At 44.0% G+C, this 19085-nt stretch overlaps 1 protein-coding gene across 1 annotated transcript; it reads left to right on the forward strand.

The window, feature by feature from the left end:
- Window positions 1–230: 230 nt before the first annotated feature.
- On the forward strand, window positions 231–18760 carry nt5c1aa (5'-nucleotidase, cytosolic IAa; the record flags this gene model as incomplete). The annotated part of the gene is made up of 7 exons (XM_080531004.1): window positions 231–396; window positions 4194–4231; window positions 6618–6785; window positions 7149–7278; window positions 13715–13837; window positions 17757–17941; window positions 18404–18760. 7 exons carry the CDS (start codon window positions 231–233, stop codon window positions 18758–18760), a joined length of 1167 nt encoding a protein of 388 aa, XP_080387130.1.
- Window positions 18761–19085: the final 325 nt, after the last annotated feature.

Genomic DNA, 19085 nt, shown 5'->3' on the forward strand with positions numbered 1-19085 from the left:
TGGACTGGAAGAGGTCACTCTAACTGGACTGCACCTTCCAGAAGGACCTCTGGACGTTGAGTAGACAGGGTCGTAAGGACAGGACAATATACAGATGATTATTCCATTCTGAAATGATCAAACAGCGGTCGTGAAGACATTACTATACTATACTATACTGGCAGAGGTGTTTTGGACTGCACTAATCAGGAAGTACCATTGGAACGGAGAGGGAACTGCATACTATCAGAATGAGTCTGGACCCCTTACAGGTGATGAGTGGGCACGCTAACCCCGTGGACCCCAAAGTTGTCCCTGGCACTGCCTCGTCAAATGGCGACAGCAAAGAACCCTGGGAAGACCACCAAGTGTTTGACCAGGATCACTTGGGCCTTACAACCAAACCCATACCGGTGAGTATGCCTGTCTGTCGGTCTGTATGTCTGCCTGTTTGTCCATCTTTTTTTGTCTGTCTGTCGCTCTGTCTGTCTGTCTGACTCTCGGTCTGTCTGTCTGTCTGTCTGTCTGTCTGTCAATCTGTCTGTCTGCCTGTGTGCTTGTCTGCTGTCTATCTGTCTGTCTGACTCCCGGTCTGTCTGTCTATCAGTCTGTCTGTCTGCCTGTGTGCCTGTCTGCTGTCTATCTGTCTATCTGCCTGCGTGCTTGTCTGTCTGTAATGGACTTCCAATGTTTACATCGGCCACGTGCAGCTTAGAGCATAGCAGGGGTGTCACGCGAGGGTGACAGAGCGTGTGTGTGAACCTTTAATCCACCAGTTGCCAGGCTCAAAATATCACACTGTCAGGAACATATTATTTGGGCCCTGAACCAGATTGAATCCCAATGAGAGACTACATTAAAATCTCAAGCTACCATTGTAGACATATGGAGGGTGGGAATGGTCTTACCCCTTTTCCCTAATAATTCCCTAATAATAATAAGTGAAAAGAAGCAAACCTAACCTAATGGTACAAAGTTAAACATGACACATTTCATCACAGCAAGATTAAACATTATTATTATTATTATTATTATTTTACTTTTTACAGTTTCAAAATAATACAACAAGGAAAAAAGCCTTGTGCAAACATTTGGGAACCCTGTCAGCTAGTACTTTGTAATGCCAGCTAGTCTTTCATTTTTTTCTCCAAACGTTTTTTTCTTCTCTACGATGCTTCACCCTTTTTTCTCCAAACGTACCTTCTTTGGTTGTGGCCAAAATGTAACATTTTGGTTTCGTCAGTCCAAAGCACATTGTTCCAATAGGCTTCAGGTTTCTCAAGGTTTCTTTTGCATACTTCAGACGCTTCATTTTGTGTTGAGGTTGTAGGAAAGGCTTCTTTCTGGCAACTCTGCCATGTAGGTCTTTGTTGTTTAAGGTACGCTGTATTGTTGTCCTGTGACAACTAGACCGGTGTCTGCTACTCTTTTTTGCAGCTCTTTTGCAGTGATGTGTAGGTTATTTCTCACCAGATCTTGGGCCATTCTATCTGAAAAATGTCTTGGTCTTCCAGATCTTGCCATTTTCTGATGATGTTTCTGACAGTGAAATGGCTAGTTTGAAACATTGCAAGAGTTTTTTGTAGCCTTCTCCTTGATGGTGGAAGGGATCTTGATTCTGCCATCCTTGGAAAACTGTTTAGAGGAACCCATGGTTTTAACACCAGACACAACAGCCACCGCAGTCGGATACTTTAGAAGGCACTTCAGAATACCCTGGAACCCTGGAATTATATTTACCTGACTCATTGAAGCCCTAATGAGTAAATCACCTTGGTCTGGGCCTTAGTAATCATCTTCTCAAAAGGTAACAAAGAATAATCAAAAGATTTCCCAAACTTTTGCACAGGGCCCTTTTCCTTTTTTATCATTTAAAAACTCAGAAAAATGAAAATAAAAATAAACCTTGCTTTAAAATTTGCAGAAAGGTGTCATGTTTAACTTTGTAGCATTTAGTGTCAGGTTTGCTTTCAATTACTTGGAGGTTAATTGTAAACAGACATTTAAACCAGGGGTGGCCAAATTTGTGCACCCCACTGTAGTGGATGGGGGATTACTATGCCGCTAGACAACGCCCTCCCCCCACTAATCTTTAAGTTTGTCCAGGATTGTCCAGGATTGTCCAGTGTGTATGTGTGTGTGTGTGTGTGAGAGAGAGAGAAAGAGAGAGAGAGAGGGGGGGGGGGGGGGAGTGAATGCAAATATACATTTAAGTGCGCATGCCTGACAGACAGAGGGAACAGAGGGGTTTCATGTTGCTTACAGGGTCAGACAGAAGTAGAGATGACCACAAACAGTGTCCAGGGAAAGAAAGAAAGAGAGACAGAGAAACACAGAGATTAATAGCAGGTCAGGTGTTTTAGGTAACAAAGATAATAGCGATTTAAGCCCTCCTCGTTGAGGAGTACTTAAAGAGCTTAGGTGTATCGACAGTACGGTCACCACAGCTAGGAAACTGTAACGCTGTCAATCAAAATGTGACACCATTCAGTATGACGGACGTCAGCGTCACAAATACTACACTGGCCTAGATTATCTGTCACTTCAGTCTGCACATTGATCTGTTTATGGTTTCATTGGAAACACGTGTTTTTAGTGCGTGTGCGTGTGCCAGGTCAATACTTGAGAGATTAGTATAGATATGAATGTTTGATAGTCGGCTTACACAGTCATTAATGGATTAGGTTTGTTAGGTCAATTGTATTTATATTGTATGTGAATAAATGTGTATGTCTGTTCGTGTACGTGGTACTATACATGCTACTGTATGACTCAACACGTTCAGGAAAGTGTTCTCCTTATTACTGCTCCCTGTGAGAATAAAACTATGACTGTGTCAGATTAGCACTTGTGGACAGGTCTGCGTCCCAGTGTGACAGCAACAGGAGAGTGCTGCCTACAGTCTGCCCCTGGCACCATATCTGCTGTGGGTTGAGTGGACTCCAACTGTGCTGCCCTTCTCCAACTCTAAATATATATATACAAGTCTATATTTATCCACCATAACCCCCACGTTTCAGCACCCCCCACAGCTTTCCTCTCCTCTCCTCTCCTCTCCTCTCCTCTCCTCTCCTCTCCTCTCCTCTCCTCTCCTCTCCTCTCCTCTCCTCTCCTCTCCTCTCCTCTCCTCACCTCTCCTCTCCTCTTATTTCCTCTCCTCTCTTATCCTCTTCTGTCCTTTCCCCTCCCCTCCCCTCCCCTCCCCTCCCCTCCCCTCCTCTCCTGTCCTGTCCTCCCTCACTCATCCCTTGTTCCCTAGTGTAGGGTAGAGATTGTCCTACATTGAGAAATGTTAACATGTCCTCATCATGACTCATCGGTCTGGTTCCTACTTAGTAAACAGACCTGTCAGACTACAGGACTCTTACAGGGACAGGTATACACACTCCTGACAATAGGGAAGAAAATATATATATATATATATTTAAAACATTTTGATAGCGAGAGTTATTTCAATCTGAATATGGGGGGGGGGGAGCGGTGGGGATTAGGTTGCTATCTGTTCCTGAGCGATAGACAGAGCCCTGGGAGGTATTCATGAACTCAGAACAGCTGACAATGATAGTAAACACTGAGAGAGAGAGAGAGAGAGAGAGAGAGAGAGAGAGAGAGAGAGAGAGAGAGAGAGAGAGAGAGAGAGGGAGAGAGAGAGAGAGAGAGAGAGAGAGAGAGAGAGAGGGAGAGAGAGGGAGAGAGAGAGGGAGAGAGAGAGAGAGAGAGAACCACCAGTATCATATCACATTGAATAACGCTAATGACTAGTTCCAGCATTTTGGAATACTGTGAGATGTTATTCATAGGGTAAACTAATTCACACATTGTGTGATATGCTCTTTGAGAGCTCTCTGACATGGTGATAAGGTTAGCTCAGAGAGACGTTCGTAAAGAAGAATACAGGAGTATTGTTCCATCCAAAGCCAGTTTACTGTGATGCCTTCAGCTTGGTATACTGTATACAATCTCCACTGGGTCCCGCATAAAGCATTCTATCAACGTCAAGGAAGAACATAATCACACTGGTCAACAAACCAAACAGAGACACGGAGCAGCAGCAGCACCTCCAGGTTTACATTAGGAAAAGAGATGATGGATTGATATCCAGTAAAAGTCTGGATCAATGTCTATAACTGTGAATATCATCAGTTACAGTGTATCATGGTGACAGATGGATGAGTAAGTGAAATGTATCGACTGTCGTTTTGCACAGTTGACAGTGAGACGGGCCAGGAAGGTGGAGGGAGGCATTTTCTTCGTAAGTATCTCTCGTCACCACGGGGATCATCACTTTAACTAACCTTTGACCTTGAATGAACGCCCTCTGTGATGGCTGTCTGAAGTGTATGCATGCCCCCTAACACACATACTTTACTAATAAACTAGAGATTCAATGCATTTGGAAGAGCTTTTTGGAAGAGCTTCTAAGAGGCCAGCGAATCTGGTTGTTTTGGGTTTATTCTCGTCTTGTCTTCCTACCGGCTGCTGACTTTCCTCTATCATCACCTTCTCACCTTAACTTCCCTGTACCTGCACACACACACTTTTACCTGCACACACTCCTGTACCGCACACTCCTGTTTATCTACACACCCGTTTCTCTCTCTGTTGACATAACACCACTAATCCCATTTGTGAGTGTGTATTATGCCTGTCGTATACAAACACAATTCCTATATGATTGTGTATCTGCATGACGTGTCCCAGTGTGTATGTGTGTGTATAAGTAATGAGTCGTTTCATTGAATGTGCATTGGTGCTCTTCTGAAGCATGTTTGCTATGTTATGTGTGCTTAAGAAAGATGTCAAGCGTAAATGCATCAGACAAGGAAGACAAGGTTGCATGTGCCTGCTTGCCATCATCTTAATCGAAGTCTGAATGTTGTTCAGAATCAGAATCAGAATTGCTTTATTTACATCCAGTGTACAGGTATACAAGAGTAAAATTCTTAGGCTTAGGTTCTTCATCATTGGCATTGCAGCAGGATACAACATATACAACAATAATATAATAAAGTAAAGTAAGTAAAGTAATTAATAACAAAGTATAATAATAATAATAATAATAATAATAATAGTCGTACTACAGCGGGACCAGTCATGCTGCAGTAGAAACAGTGGTGCAAAATGCAGTGCCGGTTACAATAATGAAATGCAATATCATACAGTATGCAATATAATACAGATACAGGAAGTCAGGTAGTGTTCAAGTAATCAGGCAGTGTGCCGGTAGTCATAATAAATATTATTTTTGCAGTGAGGATGGTTTGGTGGAGACAGTTTTCTTCCAGTTGGTTGAGGCACCAACTACACCTGTAGCGCATGTATCTGTTTAGACAGACTTAATCCCACTGCTGTGTATATGAACGGTGTGTGTTTGTCGGTAAGTGGGTCAAAGGTCAGTGGAAAGCAGGGTAGAGTGTCTGTGTGACGGCTCGGGCCCAAATACACTCAGAGCACCATCAGGGATTTTAGACACATCTCAAGCAGACATTAGAACACACACACACACACACATATACACACACGCACATGCAAATACACACACACTCAGTAACACCCGTTTAGGTCCCTTGGGGAGGAGCAGGTGTCTTGTCACTTTGTCAGCAGGGCTTTCCAATTACATGTCCCTTTCGTCTTCACACCTCACCCCCCCAAGAGATACACACATACGCACACATGCACGTGCACACACACACTCACACATACACACACTGAGGAGGTACACACACACACACACCACACAAAGTGGTCGTGCCGTGCTGTACGCATAATCCTAAGACTTATACTATTGATGGACCCAATTCATATACTATTGCAAGCACCTGGATATATTTAGTGCTCCCAAAATAGACAAGGATTACAGTGTCTTAAAACCTTTACATGTAATCTACCACAGAAGGTTGCCACCACAGAAAACGGTGTCCACATAGATCCATCCAGAAATAGAATGGACATTTGTTCAGGCAATCAGATGCAATTTATTATAAGGGAAGTTATGACGATATACCTAAACTCAAACAACCCTACTCATTGGTGGTGTCTAGCAACTAACTAACATTACCATGGGCTACAACAGCTTACTATACTCAGTGTTGGGGAGTAGCTCCACTACAACTGATAGTTTAACTGCATTTTGCCATAGCTTGATGGTTAGTTAAACTACATTCAGATCCTAGTCTTTTTTCCTGTACTTATATTCCGATACTTTTCTTTTACCATGTGGTGGTGTAGTAAGCTACTGTCACTACTACTTGTTTCCCATGTTATCTGAATGTGGCATAAAGACGTTGTGGCTATTCTGGTCTGTTTCTGGGATGTTGCCGTGTTTAAGGAAGTAACTGAGACTTGGTCACTCAACTCTTACTCTGAGTGTATGTTATGGGGGTTCATGTGCATGAGGGTTAGGGTGGTATCATGTGCTGCTTAACTGGTGACATCTTGAAGATGCAGTACATAATCTACTGACACGAGTGACTACTTGGCATGCTCTTGCTGGTGTCCTCAACTGGGTTCATTTGGCTGGGGAGTGTTGCATGTGTTTAGCCAGCACAAATCTGAAAAGAGATCTCCCTCTCTGTTCCTATCTCCTCCTCTCGTTACCTTGTCCTTCTTTCCCATTTCATCTTTGTCTCTCTCTACAGCCCAAGCCAGAGAACGCAGTGACCATCGCCGTGTCGTCCCGTGTTCTGTTCCGTACTGAGCGCGAGCAGAAGGTGTATGAGCAGAAAGGGGTGGAGGAGTACCTGCGATTCCAGGTGGAACACGAAAATGAACCCTTCTCCCCAGGACCTGCATTCCCCTTTGTTAAGGTCAGAGGTCAACAAAACAGTAACGGGAACATGTCGGCGACCACATCTAAATGTTCTGACTTTTATTCCGAAAAATTTAAAGAAATTTCTACGTTGTTGAAAATCAATGACACTAGTCAAGCCAAAATATTGCAATGCAATGGATTCGGTGAATAATCCCCACTACTACCTAGTCAAATATAACACTACTAATTGTTAGCAAAAGCCTGAAGCCTATATCCAGATTGGTTGCAAACTCCCCATTTTACCAGCTGCCGTCACAAATGTAGTTTGTAACAAACCTGAAGAATTTGATAATTTTTTGGTTTGTGTGAGCTGACTACATTACCCATGCTCCCTTGCTGTTCCCTGTCATCCCACCAGGCTTTGGAGACAGTGAATGCTCGTTTAAGAGAGCTGTACCCGGAGAGTGAAGAACTGTTTGACATTGTACTGGTGACGTACAACCACGCACATGTAGGGGTCAGGCTCATCAACACCATCAACCACCACAGTGAGTGTGACACACACACGTGCACACGTGCACACACATGCACACACACACACACACATAAACACACACACACCTTTGACCTTTCTGTATATAACCTGCACTGTCGTCCAAATACCCTCTTCCTTTTTGTTACACATGGACTGATAGATAAATCTATTTACACACAAACACAAACCTATTTACACACAAACTTGTTGAGGATGACTCTCTCTCCTCTCAAGGAGGAGACTATGTCTGCTGACTCAGTTAATGCATCACTGGAACTAGCCCCAGAAACCTGGTGACGTAGTTAAACAGTGACATTTAAACTATAGTGGTTTCTACAACTAGCGTACACATACAGTACATTCTCCCAATCACGCTCGAATTGAGACACAGTCAGTGCCCATCGTATGCAGTGATACATGTCTTCCAAAACTGTGTAGGTGAGTGTCACTTCAAGGGTTGGTTCAGGACGTTGGATGTTATACCTCCTTTTCCAATTACTTGTTGTACAGTAGGTTCATTCTAGACACTTTCTTCGGTCATAGTGTTTTCATATCGACATGCATGTACATATAGGCCACAATTACATAAGATGGCCTTTTCTGGAGATAAAGTAGTCATACTGAGAGTGGTGTTTTACTCCTGGCTAATGCTAGAGGCTAAGCCTAGCAATATCTATATATTTTTTATCTTCATGTCCTATGCACTAACCACACCAAGTCAATTTCCTGTATGTGCGAATATACTTGGCAATAAAAATAATTCTATTCTGATTCCCAAATTGTTCCCAATGAGTGAGTGGGCTGGCGCCTTGCATGGTAGCTTGCCGCCATTGGTGCGTGAATGTGTGAATGAAAAGCGCTTTATCGTCACACCTGTCACAGGTAGGGGGAGTTGTTAGGCATGACGCAGTGGGGTGCCACCAGACCGCCTAACAAGTCATAATATTGACGATAAATCATGCCCCCTCTGGCATTATTGCTTTATTTTGTGATAGAGTGTGGTTGTGACAGGCCTTTGCTCTGAAATATAGTTCTCAAAACGACCAACATTGTCAAGGGAACGTGATAAACCAATCTGCTGTGGCGTATGAATACCATAACAGGTGATTTTAATGTCACATTATCGTCCAGTATCGTCCATCTCGCCCAATCACAGTGCTTGTTCTGATCGTTGTTGTGTACATTGTTTTTCTAGTTCATTCTAGTTCAATGAGGAAAATGACATTATGTAGCATCGAGGTGTTGAATGACATTGCTCTTAGATCCTCATCTTACTGCAGGTTAGCTTTGGTTTCTTCCAGGGTAGGCTATAAGAAACCAAAATGCATGGAATGGAATGATGAACGCTTTTGTTTGATATTATTCCTCATTCTGTTTCATACAATGTGCACATCCTCTGATTGTGACCTCCACCAGCCTCCCCTGGTATATTTCATATTAACAGTGAAGGTTAGGATTTGAGGAGGACTAGCTGATCATACAGTAGATCTGAGCATCTCGTTCCTGAAGCAGGTCCAGCTCCAGCTGACCAATCATTGCTTCCCACAAGGTTGTGTTTGACCCCAGGCCCTTGCACCACAGGCTAGCCACTTCCTGTTCTGTCCCTAAAGCCTACGATCTCCAAATGATGGGTCAGATCTCAGTGGTGATGAGTCTTGAATAGCCAATTCCCCTCAGGTTCTGTTCATTTGGCAGGTCAAAAGAAGAACTCCGACCCAAGGCCCTCCAGATGCCTCCACGTTAGATCTCTCTGGTGGCTCTCTGTGTGAATGCAAACAAATAAACACACTTCCCTGATCTCTGACCTACCACTAGAGAACAAAACAAACACACAAGGACAAAATAATAGCCAAGATGTTGTGACTATGTGGTAGAATCAAAATAGGAGTCCAGGTTTAGTTTAAATAGCTAATGCTAGAGGCTAGGGGGACATCCTCCCGGTATCAGTATGTAAATCTACATCTCTACATATTTCATCCAGCTCCCATTTTGGGACTACAAATATCCATGCCAAAATAGAGTATTCCCTCTTTTTGTGTACAGTGCACAGACACGGGGAAAAATGTAAACGCTGTGAGCGATTTCATGCATCTACTTTGCATAAATACATACTAAAGACTAGAATGATTGGCGTTTTGTAATGCGATGCCGAATTCAACATAGTGTCGAATTTAACCGTCAGTGCATGAAACTTCAATACAGTAAGCCGCTTGCTGCAGGAACATAATACCATCTTGCCATTAGAGATACCGCTGTGAGAAAATATTTAAAACGGAAGCTTCAAGCAAGTTTGTTCTTTGATGCGTCTGAGTTCTCTTCGAACCCCCGGCTTCAGATCCTCTGCCCAGTTGGAGCAGTACACAACATAAAAAAACTCCCATGAATAAATGATAGAATAACACATGAAATGAATAGATGATTGTTTGAAGACTTCCATCAACAGATGACTGGAATAAATGAAGGAATAGAGGATAGGAAAGACATCAATGATTAGGGCATCCAACTGAGTCTCTCCCACGCTCGAGAGGGGTAGGGGGGTGGGGGGTGGAGGTGCTTGAGGGGTTAATGGATATGGGGTATGAGAGGTCCAACTTTCCCTGACCATCCTCCCCCAAATGAACTAGAGAGCCCTCAGAACTATGAAGCCCTCTGAATGAAACAAATCTCTGGAGGTGGATCTCAGGAAGGTTAGGGTGCCCCTAGGGCTTAGCTAATGGGAATCTGATGAATACAACATAAATAAAGAGGTTCTCACACCAACTCTGTCCCTCCTTCTCTTTCTCTCTGTCTCTCTCTCCTCCCTGTTTCTCTGTCTCTCTCTCCTCTCTGTCTCTCTGTCTCTCTCTCTCTGTCTCTCTCTGTCTGTCTCTCTTTCGCACTTGTGATTGTGATTTTCCCTCCAGTCCTTCCCCATCAATCTACTATCCATCCACTCCATCTATCTATCTGTCAACTCCAGTAACCTTCGGTCCCTAACACATACTCTTTCCCAAGCTTTCTCCTGTCATCCATCCACTCCCCTCCTATTACCTTCAATCCCCATCCTATCCTTTCAATCACTTGTTCACCCTCCACTTTATAACACTCTATCCATCTTACTAGACAACACCATTGTTCTCCTCTTTCTCCTTGTACACTGGGTGTTCCCTCCATCTATCCTCCATCTATCCTCCATCTATTCATAGCTTTCAGTCACGTGGTTTCTTCCCTAGCAACCACCAACCTGACGGGCAAAAAGTATCATAGCAACATCGCTCAACATGGCTGCCTACTATTTAGACCACCTCACTCATGAAGAACTATCAAGATACACGACGGTGATAGGAGTGGAGGATTGACACCATTCAAATAGTGTTGGATTCCCTGTCTTCTACTCTATCCGGACACGTTGGAATTATTTTCCTAACCCCCGGAGAATCAAAGTTATTGACCTGCAAAGGGTGCCTCCTTGACCGGCTTTTCCCGTGAATAACACCGGTTATGGAGGTGGTACAAACATAAGACTATTATTGCTAAATTCACCATCAGTATGCGGTCATTTTGAGCCCTTAACCACCGCGCTGACACCCCGAGAAGATATACTTTTAATATGAAACTCGATCAACCGGTCGTTCACCGGCTGCTGGACGAAACTCCCAACTCCCGCTGTCAGCGAGGCGAGGGAATATTTATATCCGGGAATTCGCTCCTTGCTGTGTCCACGGTGATAGGAGTGGAGGATCGACTCCATTCAAATAGTGTTGGATTCCCTGTCTTCTACTCTATCCGGACACGTTGGAATTATTTTCCTAACCCACGGGAAATCAAAGTTATTAACCCGCAAAAAGTGGGTTTTGCCCGTGGGTTTTGCCCGCAAAAAGTGCCTTTTGCCCGTCAGGTGGGCGTTTCCACTATGCTGTGACGTCACATGAAAGCTATGAATTGGCGCTTTTCCACTACAGGGCCGACCCGGGTCCACTACAGGGCCGACCCTGTGTTCTTTGGCGCTTTTCCATTGACCGGCTCGGCTCGGCACGGCACGGCACCATTTTTAAGTTCTTGTTCGGGATGGGTAGCGAAAGGTACCAAAGGTACATTTTTGCCATGCTGCGTGTGACGTGTGACGCTGCACACCGTTGATTGGTCAATGGAAATCGTCATCCCATGTTCATAGATTTCTTCGCTAACCGCCATTTTTAAATACCACAACAGATTTCCCTCTCAGAAAATGTCACTTACTGTTTCTGTAATAACTTATTAATAAAGATGAGAAAAATTATGATAACCATCGTATTATCTTAGTTTAATGTCATTTCAATGCATCATAGAACTCTTATTTACAACAAGCATAATAATAAAAATCGCTATTATGGCGATGTCCTGTGCCTATGCTGTTCCTCAGTCCAGCGGCAGTCAAATGCCGGTAGATTCGCGTCTTGCTCCCTTTAACACATGTCGGCGTTTCCCTGGTTGCGAGATCTAAACTATTAGAACTGAAAGCGGCAGGTAACAGGCACGTAACATCCATATGCTGTATATATAAATAAATATATTTGACTACCAGCATGACACCGGAGCACTCGTATCTATAACAAACGCGGAGATTGTATGAGCCCCGCTCACTGTGAAAAGAAAACTTTACAGTCAGCCTTTCCATAGAAATACATCGCTCCGTTATATATCTAACGTTACATGTTTTAAGGCTGATCTGTGCATGATAGTGCTGCATTATGTTGATCTATTTATATCGATCTATTCTTGCCAATTCCTTATTACCAGTGGAAAGGGGGAAGGCTAAAACACTTTGAATGGAATAGATAGGACTTTCCGTTCAATGGAGGAAGCATGATACTCGCTCAGAGTTCATCTCGCTTTTTCCCCCGTTGATGTATTAAACAATCTAAGCAATCTAATCAGAGCAGTTGTTATTATGTAATATTATTGATAGATGTGCCATTTTTGATGGAGAGCAGTGAGCGGATGACTGGATGTTAGCACATATTTGACTAATGCCGATAGATTCGCGTCTTGCTCCGAAACTGGAGCTGTCGGCGCAGACAGGATTTTACAGCGTTCCTTCAAACTATCGTAATTCATGAACTATATGCCCAATCTAAACAATTCAAACAGTTTCTGAAAGCAGAGAAGTTGCACTTTTTGAACAGTTGAACTTTTTTAGGCTTTTTACGGTAGTTCACCAACAAAAAAAAGCACAGTGCTCAACGTGTCAGAAGAAATAAAAGTAGAATCGTGTCGGCATTTCATGTCGGCATTTCCCTGGTTGCGAGATCTAAACTAGTCTACTAGAACTGAAAGCGGCAAGTAACAGGCACTTAACGTTACATGTTGTAAGGCTGATCTGTGCACGATAGTGCTGCATTTTTACATAATTGTTATCGCATTTCCCCCCGCTGATCTGTATAGCGGGGGGGAATCTTATGACACGTAACTCCTCCTACAGTCCCGGGTCGTTCCTGTATAGTGGAGAACGATTCCTATATGGAACTTTTCAAAAGCGTGCCGAGGCGAGCCGTGCCGAGCCATGCCGAGCCGGTCAATGGAAAAGCGCCATATCCTTCAAGAATGAACCCCTGCCCCACTCCCTCCTTCTCCAAGTTTCGTTCCTTCTCTTCTTTCCTCTCAGTCCATCTTGGCCCAGGACTAAACATACTATGCCACACCCTCTCTGTAGCTCTATTACATTACGCTAAGTGCTAAGAACAACCCCCCCCCCCCCCCCCCCCCCCATGTCCCTAGTCGGCTCTTGACTTTTCCTTAAGTAGATCTGGACAGAGGAATTTGTGGAGACAGACAGACACACAGACACACCAGCCAAAGTGCAAACAGACACTCTCCCACCAGCCTGAATTCCTCCCTGTCCCCCTTAATCTCCCCCTCTGCCCCATCATCTCCCCTCGATCCCTCCCTCTCTGTACGTCAGATGTCACCACCCGTCACTAACAACAACAGCCACAAGGAACTCAGACTCCCTCCCTTGTTAAAGTGCCATTTCAAGGAAAGGTTAGCAGACGTTAGCTATTATTAGCATGTGTAATTAGCTTTCTTGCTGACGATTTGATAACATCCTCACGCCTGTCCTGCCATCCATATTCCACCACCACGTCGCTATCTCCACCCCCGCCTCTCCTTACCAAGAAGGTTCTTCAGACCGTATGCATTGTTCCATTCACCGTATGCATCTAAAACATCAAACAAGAATGTGGTTTAGATGTTGATACATTGATATAATGTATGTATGTATGTATAATAAAATAAAGCTTTGTGGGGGCGCCTGGGTGGCGTAACTCACTAAGGTGCATGCCACGTAATCGCAGGGTCCCTCGTTCGATTCTGGCCATTGACCTATCCTGTATGTCAACCCCTCTTTCTTTCATGCTCATGCTTCCTGTCAATCTCTACTGTGTCTCACACCCATCCTCACACCCATCCTTCCTGTCTTTTGTCCTCAGACCTGTTCATCGAGCGGTTCTGTATGACGGGAGGGAGCAGTCCTATCGGCTATCTGAAGGCCTTTCAAACCAACCTGTACCTGTCTGCCGATGCTGAGAAAGTCAGAGAGGCGCTGGCAGAAGGTGAGCACATACTGTACCTGCATGACCGTGTATTCCTGTACCCCTACTGTACCTGGGGGAGGGAAAGCTCCCAGTCGGGAACTAAAACACATTGGAAGTGTATATATGCTTTCTATAGCCATATTTTAATGATTTGAGCATCCATCATTTAGATGGAAAAAATACTTACTGCCACCATGCAGTTTGTGGAATTCTATCAGTGTAATTCCAATCCATGTATGCAAATAAAATACACAGAATTCAGTGGAGACTGGTGGAGGTAGACATTGGAGGATGAGGAATGGTATCAAACACGTTTGACACGTTTGGTGTGCTTGACACCATTCCTGACTCCATTCCATGTATTACAATGAGCCCTCATTGTAATGAACCCTCGTTGTAATGAGGGCTCATTGTAATACATGGAATGGAGTGAGGAATGGTGTCAAGCACACCAAACGTGTCAAACGTGTTCGATACCATTCCTCATCCTATGCCATGCATTACAATGAGTCTGTCTTCAGATGAATACCTCAACCAGGCCCCGCATTCTATGTATCTTATTTGCATACATGGATTGGAATGAATCATTGGCATCTACTGTAATAAGAGTTTCCAGAGGGTCTAGATTCTAGACTCTAGAACAGGGGTGTCCAAACTTTTTTCACCGAGGGCCACATACAGAAACATATATTCAAGGCTGGGCCACTCAGTAGAGGTGAGGTATCGCCTCTGTATTACAGTTAATCGAATGTAGGTCAATTATGCTTGATACATACAAAGAAAAACAGCCCATATCATAACTTTCCATTAAATGTTTTTTCTTTTTTTTATAAAGACGGCTCATTCTCAAAACAGCAGCCTCAGATTGCTTCTTAGTAAGAGTGATAGAGCACGTCCCCATATTCAGCATCAACATCACATAGGAAAGCTTGATATTCTCTGTGGTAGAGCCCTCGTGCTCTAATTATGTTGATAGTTTTCACAACTGTGTTCATCACATCGTTAAGCTGGACTGCCTTGGCACAGAGGGCTTCTTGGTGGATGATGAGTGTACAGGGTTTTTCCTGGCTCAAAATGAGGCGGAGGTGGTACCAGTGGTGTTTGACATCGGGGGGGACCCATGAAGCAGGGCTGTCAAACACTTAATTTCTTGCATTCTGGTGAATTGATATGCACCAATTATTTGTGCCCTTTCTGCAGCAATTTATGGTGGAAAGTTCATTATTTATGTAAAGGAAAACACAATATTCAGGCACCAGATGACCATTCAAAATATAATGTAATATAATGCAATATACAGCTCTCAGGCATTCTGTACTTTCAAGTATGTATTCTCCTTGAGCAGTCAACATCAACTATCAGCTATTTCTCTAGCAAACACGAAAGCTAACTTATTTGCTAAACAGCGCCCCCGCCACCACGTCGGCGCAATGCCGCAATTGCAGTTAGAAATTACGGAATAATTATATGTTTTGAATTTGTTTTGGGCCAATTAAAAACGGACCATGGGCCGCAGTTGGCCCGCGGGCCGTAGTTTGGACACCCCTGCTCTAGAATAAGACCCAAGTTCTACCCTTTCTACAGCACCCTTTAGCCCTTTGAGACATGAAATGGCACCGTTTGGCATTTGAGATAAGATTCAGAAGTATATTTCGGGAAATGTAACCGGAGAATTCAGTGACTGAAAAAAAGAAGCTTGACTGTAGTCAAGGTGAACCCAAGGACAATCACAAGGGCCAGGCAGGATATTGGGGTTGGAGGGGGTGCCTTCTGTCTGGTCAGATTGCCAGCTAGAAACCATTAATAACATGGTTAGAAATAATTATTTTTCATGACAGATTTATTTTGTACTCATTACTCATCTTTACCAGGGTTGCCAATAATTGTGGAGGACACTGTATATAGATAGAAAGAGAGAGAGAGAGATCTAGATCAATCCGCCTCACCCAACGAAACAGGAGACCATCGATTCTCAAGGCTACTTACCGTATTTTCCGGACTATAAGTCGCGGTTTTTTTCATACTTTGGCTGGTCCTGCGACTTATAGTCAGGTGCGACTTATATATCAATAATTCATAATCTCTGACTGACATGAACTGACATACGGTAATCTCTGACTGACATGAACCAAGGAGTAACTTCCGCTAGCGCCTCATACACGATAGAATAGCCATTATACTTGACAATATGGACATTAAACACGACAATGTGGACATTAAACATGATGTTATGGACCTTATACACAATGTTATGGACGTTATAAACGATATTAAAGTCATTTATTCCTTCCAGAGACTGTTCTATGTTGCTAAATTACCCCCGCGAGGCTATTTTGCTACTTCCGCTAGCGCCACATACGCGATAGAATAGCCATTATACTCGACAATGTGGACATTAAACACGACAATGTGGACATTAAACATGATATTATGGACCTTATACACGATATTATGAACGTTATACACGATATTAAAGTCATTTATTACCTTTCAGAGGCTGTTCAATGTTGCATTGTTTGTAGGCCGCCCTTCATCCTAACTACTTCCGTTTTTCACCAAGCTATCTTTGTCATGGCCTTATACACGATAAATAGTCGTTACACTCGACAATGTGGACATTAAGCACTATATTATGAACATTATACACGCTATTATGAACGTTATACACGATATTAAAGTCATTTATTACCTTTCAGAGGCTGTTCCATCCTGTTTGCTTGCTCCCGCGACGCCATTTTGCTAACCTTCGTTAGCAACGCGCTAGCTAGCCCTGGCTTTACACTCGATAATTTAAGTATTTCTAACCTTTCAGAAGAAGTTTTAACGTGAATTATGTCCTTCCTGGGCTTACAAATCCTCTCATGTCTCTTCACAGTGCCAGACTAGAGTCAAGCTCAACAGGGTCTTCTTTCCCCGCTGATTCCGCCAAGCCCGTTCCCTTGAACCATGCGACTTATAGTCCAGTGCGACTTATATGTGGTTTTTTCCTCTTCATGACCCATTTTTGGCCTGCTGCGACTTATACTCGGGTGCGACTTATAGTCCGGAAAATACGGTATTTACTTACATGGTGGCAGGCAGCTAACAGTATCTCAGTATCTCAGTTACTCTCTCAGTATCTTCCAATCACTCTCTGTTACTTACAGTGTCTGAGTTTCTCTTTGTGTTAGTGTATCTCTTCTTTTTTCCCTTAGGAATTGAGGAAGCCAGCATCTGAATGCACATCAGCCTCTGGGCCCTATTATGCACTTCATAAGTCTTAAGCAATAAGACGAGGCGGTAGATCTAAACTTAAGACGTGGAGGCGTGGTCAAGGCCACTTTGCTATTATGCGTGCGGTAGTGGGCGCCTAAGACCCGGCGCTAAGCCCAGAAATTAGTCATGGGTGTGTTTTGGGCGTCTTCTCAATCAACCCAATCAGCGTGCCAGGTGCCATTCCCTTTAAGAACCGGCTGCGTTAAGTCATAAGCGCTATGCTATTATGCAGTTCATAGGCGCTAGACTTCATGCACGTTTTGAAACACGAGCGCGCCTCCGCGGTTTGCGCATGCGCGCTGACCCACTTCTTATGAAGTCGGTCGGCGAGCATGCGCAAACCGTGGAGGCGCGCTCGTGTTTCAAAACGTGCATCAAGTCTAGCGCCTAAGAACTTTTCAAACCACTTCTTAGCGCTAGGCGCAAAGTCAGATCGCATAATAGCAGGGGCGCCTAGCGCACTTTATTAACATATGAACACTCCCACAATGAGTAATATATGCACGGGAGTCTTACGTCTTATGTGTGGGCGCCTAGCGACACCTGCATAATAGCAGTAGCGCGTATGAAGCGCATAATAAGGGTGGCGGTAGGTCTTAACCTGGCGGTGCGTCTTAATTAAGACTTAAGACGGCAAGTTAAGAAGTGCATAATAGGGCCCTCTGTGTTTTGTTTCCCTCAGGCATTGCAGCAGCCACCATGTTCATGTCTGAGAAGTTGACTGAAGTGTCAGAGACGCAGCTGAGAGTGGCATTTGACGGAGATGCTGTCCTCTTCTCTGACGAATCAGAGCGTATCTTCAAGGCCCACGGCCTGGATAAGTTCTTTGAGCATGAGAGAGAGAATGAGAACACGCTGCTGGATCACGTAAGTAGTCATGCTTATGGTATTTCTTGAATATGTCAGCGTTATTATTGTAGAGAAAGAACTTTTGAAAGCAGAAGGTAGCAGATAATTGGTCTTAAAGTGGCAATCCGTACTTGGTACATACATGTTTTTACTTTTAAGTTAATGATATAGCCGTTGATTCTTAAAGAATATCAGAACCCAAAATATAAGCTTGTTATACTCCATTTTTTTGTAAACAAACACACTGTATAGCTTCAAACATAATTACAACTATAATTGATGCTATGTCTATGAAATTGAGAGTGGTTATATTTCTCCAGCCACATCCCTCAGCTGTTTCCGTGTTGTTTGCCGCTATGTTGTTATTTCAATGACAGATTGCACCTTTATATAACCAAAGCACCACACCGACTTGGTCACCTGTATTGTAAGAGTCCCTTCCCCTGCCCTCCTCTACTCCTCCCCTGTCCTCCCCTGCAGGGCCCTCTGAAGGGCTTCCTGGAGGCCCTAGGGAAACTCCAGAAGAAGTTCTACGCCAAGGGCCACCGTCTGGACTGCCCCATCCGTACCTACCTGGTGACAGCCCGCAGTGCAGCCAGCTCAGGCATCCGAGCCCTGAAGACCCTGAGGGCCTGGGGCCTGGAGACAGACGAGGCCTTGTTCCTGGCCGGGGCTCCCAAGGGCCCCATGCTGGAGAAGATCAGGCCCCACATCTACTTTGATGACCAGATGTTTCATGTGGAAGGAGCGGCAGAGATGGGCACCGTCGCGGCCCATGTGCCGTATGGGATCGCCCAGAAACACCCCTACAAGAAGAGCAACAACGTGGGAAAGTAGGGCGGACTATGGGTGGATGTGTGGAGAAGACAAGATGAGGAGAAGAGAGACTCATCAGTAAATACATTTTTCAAAGAGGAGGGATTATTGTGAGAAATGGAGAGCTACTAAGACAGATGATAGGGTGCGGAGACTAATGAAAGACTACTACTAGGTTATTGGATAGTGTTGATCATGTGCTTTTCATCAGATTTTAAAGTGCTTGTACTGTAAATGTGGAGAGTTGTTCACCTCATCCATGTCCAATGTATTTTTTTCTTCATCCGAGTGTATTGAGAATGGACAGTCTGGATACCTGGGATGACCTGTTCATACGCAGCTTTAT

Source organism: Nansenia antarctica (genome assembly GCF_963989245.1).
Source record: "Nansenia antarctica genome assembly, chromosome: 5".
NCBI classification, from domain to species: Eukaryota; Metazoa; Chordata; class Actinopteri; order Argentiniformes; family Microstomatidae; genus Nansenia; species Nansenia antarctica.